The sequence below is a fragment of the Anneissia japonica genome, unplaced genomic scaffold, assembly GCF_011630105.1.
Source record: "Anneissia japonica isolate Jap-2015-1 unplaced genomic scaffold, ASM1163010v1 scaffold1726_len428862_cov177, whole genome shotgun sequence".
NCBI classification, from domain to species: Eukaryota; Metazoa; Echinodermata; class Crinoidea; order Comatulida; family Comatulidae; genus Anneissia; species Anneissia japonica.
In genome coordinates, this window is record NW_022710671.1 from 351797 (window position 1) to 355192 (window position 3396).

At 32.5% G+C, this 3396-nt stretch overlaps 1 protein-coding gene across 2 annotated transcripts in view; it reads left to right on the forward strand.

The window, feature by feature from the left end:
* The window catches only part of LOC117107103 (von Willebrand factor A domain-containing protein 7-like), a 48180-nt gene that overhangs the window by 1900 nt on the left and 42884 nt on the right, over positions 1-3396 (forward strand). Inside the window, exons 3-4 of one of the 2 annotated variants that reach the window (XM_033248661.1) lie at positions 2415-2644; positions 3068-3262. In XM_033248661.1, the coding sequence (XP_033104552.1) occupies positions 2415-2644; positions 3068-3262 (425 nt within the window). The remainder of the gene's footprint in view (positions 1-2414; positions 2645-3067; positions 3263-3396) is intronic. The other variant, XM_033248662.1, reaches the window with a different exon arrangement.

Consider the following 3396-nt stretch of genomic DNA (forward strand, 5'->3'; position numbering starts at 1 on the left):
ACAAGATGTAACAGTCTTGTTTTTAAAATGGTCCAGTAAATTAATACAATTGAGAAGATACTTAATTTCAAAAATGATAAATGCTTAATCTACAACATAGAATACTTTGAATTTTGTTAAAATATACCGACAAAGATCACAAGGTAAGATAATACAATAATGATTCACATCTTAATCACATATAAAAATAATATTAAAATCCAGTAGTAAAAAGATTGGTAAAAATATGAACAGGTTAGTCATACCATATACACAAGAATAAAAGTTGTAAAATTAAGAATACTTTAAAAGCGGTAGCTTAATTTGGATTGTATTATAAATTATATTCTTAAACAACTGGTCGATCCTTTTAATATCTGCGGCAGTGTATTCTATACATTTGCACCAGCATATCTATGTGAAGTTTTGGTTATATTAAAACTTACTTTTGGAGTTACAATGTTAAGTGAATGTGCATTTCTTGTGTTATTCCCATGTTAATCAAATACAAGTTTTAGGATGCACAGTGCTGTTAAAACATTTAAACATTAAACATGAAATACGATAATCCCATCGTTTTTCAAATAATTTAAATGACAAAATTTTCGATTATTTCCTCTCCCTGTATCGTGTGACAATTAACTTTATTATTGTAAGTATGCGTGCTGCTTTCTTTTGCAGTCTGTTTATTATTATTTTATTTTTTTGGCTGGTATTTCCCCAGACTGAAATGCCATAATCCATACATGGCTGTATTATAGTTAAAGTATAATTTCAGGAGGTTTTGTTTTTGCCTGTTTTTTATTTAGTTATTATTTGTCTGTCAGTATATTTGTTGTGAACAGCCTACAGCCCATGTTTTTATCAAAAAATCATCAGGGTCAAAGGTCAAGGAAACCTGCAGCTCCGTAACTAAAACAGAACAGTGAAATGGGTACTCCACCATAAGGTGAAATGGGAGTCGCGCCCCTTCCCAGAGGAGCTTAGCAATTAACGGGTTGATGTTTTAATTTTAAAGAAAAAAAAAATAATAAATAATATAAAATGAGTCTTGGATTCTAAAACTTTACCTACTTCGCACACCACCACAGTACGAAAATACACCGACAGGTGGTCTGTACTAGAATGGAAGAAGAAGACAATGATCGAAAAAAACTTGTATAACTGTTTGCCGTAATAGACGTGTGTGTGTGCTTATATGGGCTTGCTGGAAAAGTGTAAACAAACATATGACCATTAATTTAAAAGTGATATATGTGAAACCAGTTGAATGTAGTTGTTACAAGAGTGTTTTCCATACTACCAGCCCCGGGTTTAAATCCCAAGCAGTTTAATTGTTTTTTTCACTATTATTCTTTTATGGGGACAATATGCGGGGGAAAGTTATACTGAGGAAAACTATGATGTGGGCGGAGGTATGCAGTCTCCAAGTGCCCTCTAGTTTAACATATTTTAGTTAAAAGTGTATTTTTTAAGTTTAATTTAAAGCTAACTGAATGTGTTACGTATTTAGTGTGGTGTTGCAACGCAAGAATTGCATCTATTTCTAGTCCAACTTATCTTATGTGTTGGACATTTTCAATAGACTGATCTCCAAAATGGATATTAAAATTAATGGGCAGAACCGCGTCTTTTTCTTTTATAAGCATGTTTCTTGCATACCATTCTTGTATATTATCTATTATATGTTGAAGGTTATCATTTATTTCAGGAATAGTTTTTCCTGAAGCGTAAACAACAACATCGTCCTCATATATACAACATGAACCATTTGCTACAGATTGTGATATGTCCTTAATGAATACTGTATTAAGAAGTCAGGACATGACCAAGACCACTACCTTGGGGTATTCCAATTTCAATATTCTCTTTTTTTTGTAGTTTATCTCCATATTTAACTATTTGATTTCTTTTACTGAGGTAGTTTTTAAACCATTTGATTTCATCGTTTATTTTTTAGTCCATATTTTTCCAACAACAGAAGATAATATACATCAAAACATTTTGAGATATCCAAAAAGAAAGCTCCAATTATTTCATGATCACTTAGCGAGTCAATTTAGTAATCAATTGCCCTGTGTAAACAGGTAATTGTTTCTAAATGCATTGGTATAACAACGTATCAAATGCGCATGATCAACAACATTACCTCAGTAAGTTGAGTATTAAGTGAGTGTGATCGACGACCAAGATTTGTAAAGCATCAAGGGCATCTTGATTATCAACATGGGTGGGTTGAGCGACAACAAAGTGCGTGCGCTCTGTTTAAGTTCTCATTAACGTGTAAGAGACAAATATGATTCAACCCACATATTTTAATAACAAGTAAAGTGCGTAAACGTAGTTCATAATGTCTACCACAAGTTCTATTATTAAAATATTAAGAGTTTAAGAAATGTGTAAGAAAGAAAGATTGTCCCATGTCTCTTTTCTAGACTATGGTCCAGCATTTGTTACCAGTAATCCTGATATATTTATTGCAAAATTAGCATCAATCAACACTACAGATGGAGGAGATTGTCGGGAAAAATCGTTCCATGCATTGCGTCTAGCAATTGAGCATACAGACCACCACTCAACGTGTTTTGTTTTCACCGACGCGTCAGCCAAAGACGCCTACTTAAAGAAATCGGTCGTTGCGTTAGCCAAGTACAAGAACGTTAAGGTTAGACCACTTAGGGTAACGATCTCAACGTGAGGAAGGGGTAGCCTGAATGGGGCCCACGACACTAAAGTAAAAGTAGCAAACTAGCCAACTGATCGATATTGGTACATCTTGATCATCAATAATATAGAGAATGAATAAAAAAAGCATTTGTTACAACCATATATTATTTTGACTCAAAATGTTGCAATTCATACACTTAAGGCTGAATAATGTTGCATATAATGTATTTAAAAAAATAATGATATTGATAATAAGAAAATTTACAAAGTTCGATTTTGTTCCAATTAACTTTAATACACATATTCATATGCATATAGAGCAAAAGTTGATAAATTTGATTGTCACGCGAAGCATAAAGATTTAAGACTAGAACACTGCAAATGGTAGGCGAGCATTAATATTTTATATTTTTGTATTCAGATCAAGTACTTATTAACGGGCTCGTCCAGAGGGCGTAGTCAGTGTGATACAAGTCGCCATTTACGTGCTGTTGATTCAATTGACAGCTCGTATGCTGATGTAGCATTTTCCACAGGTGGCGAAGTTATAACACTATCTAAACAGGAGATCATGGCCGGTTCCTCAGTGCTAGACCATAGTTTAAGCCATTCTAAGGTACGTTTACATTTTGGAAAATCTGAATTGTCGTTTTAATGTGTGTATATATATATATAAATATATATATACTATATATACTATATATACACTATATATATACACTATATATATATATATATATATATATATAT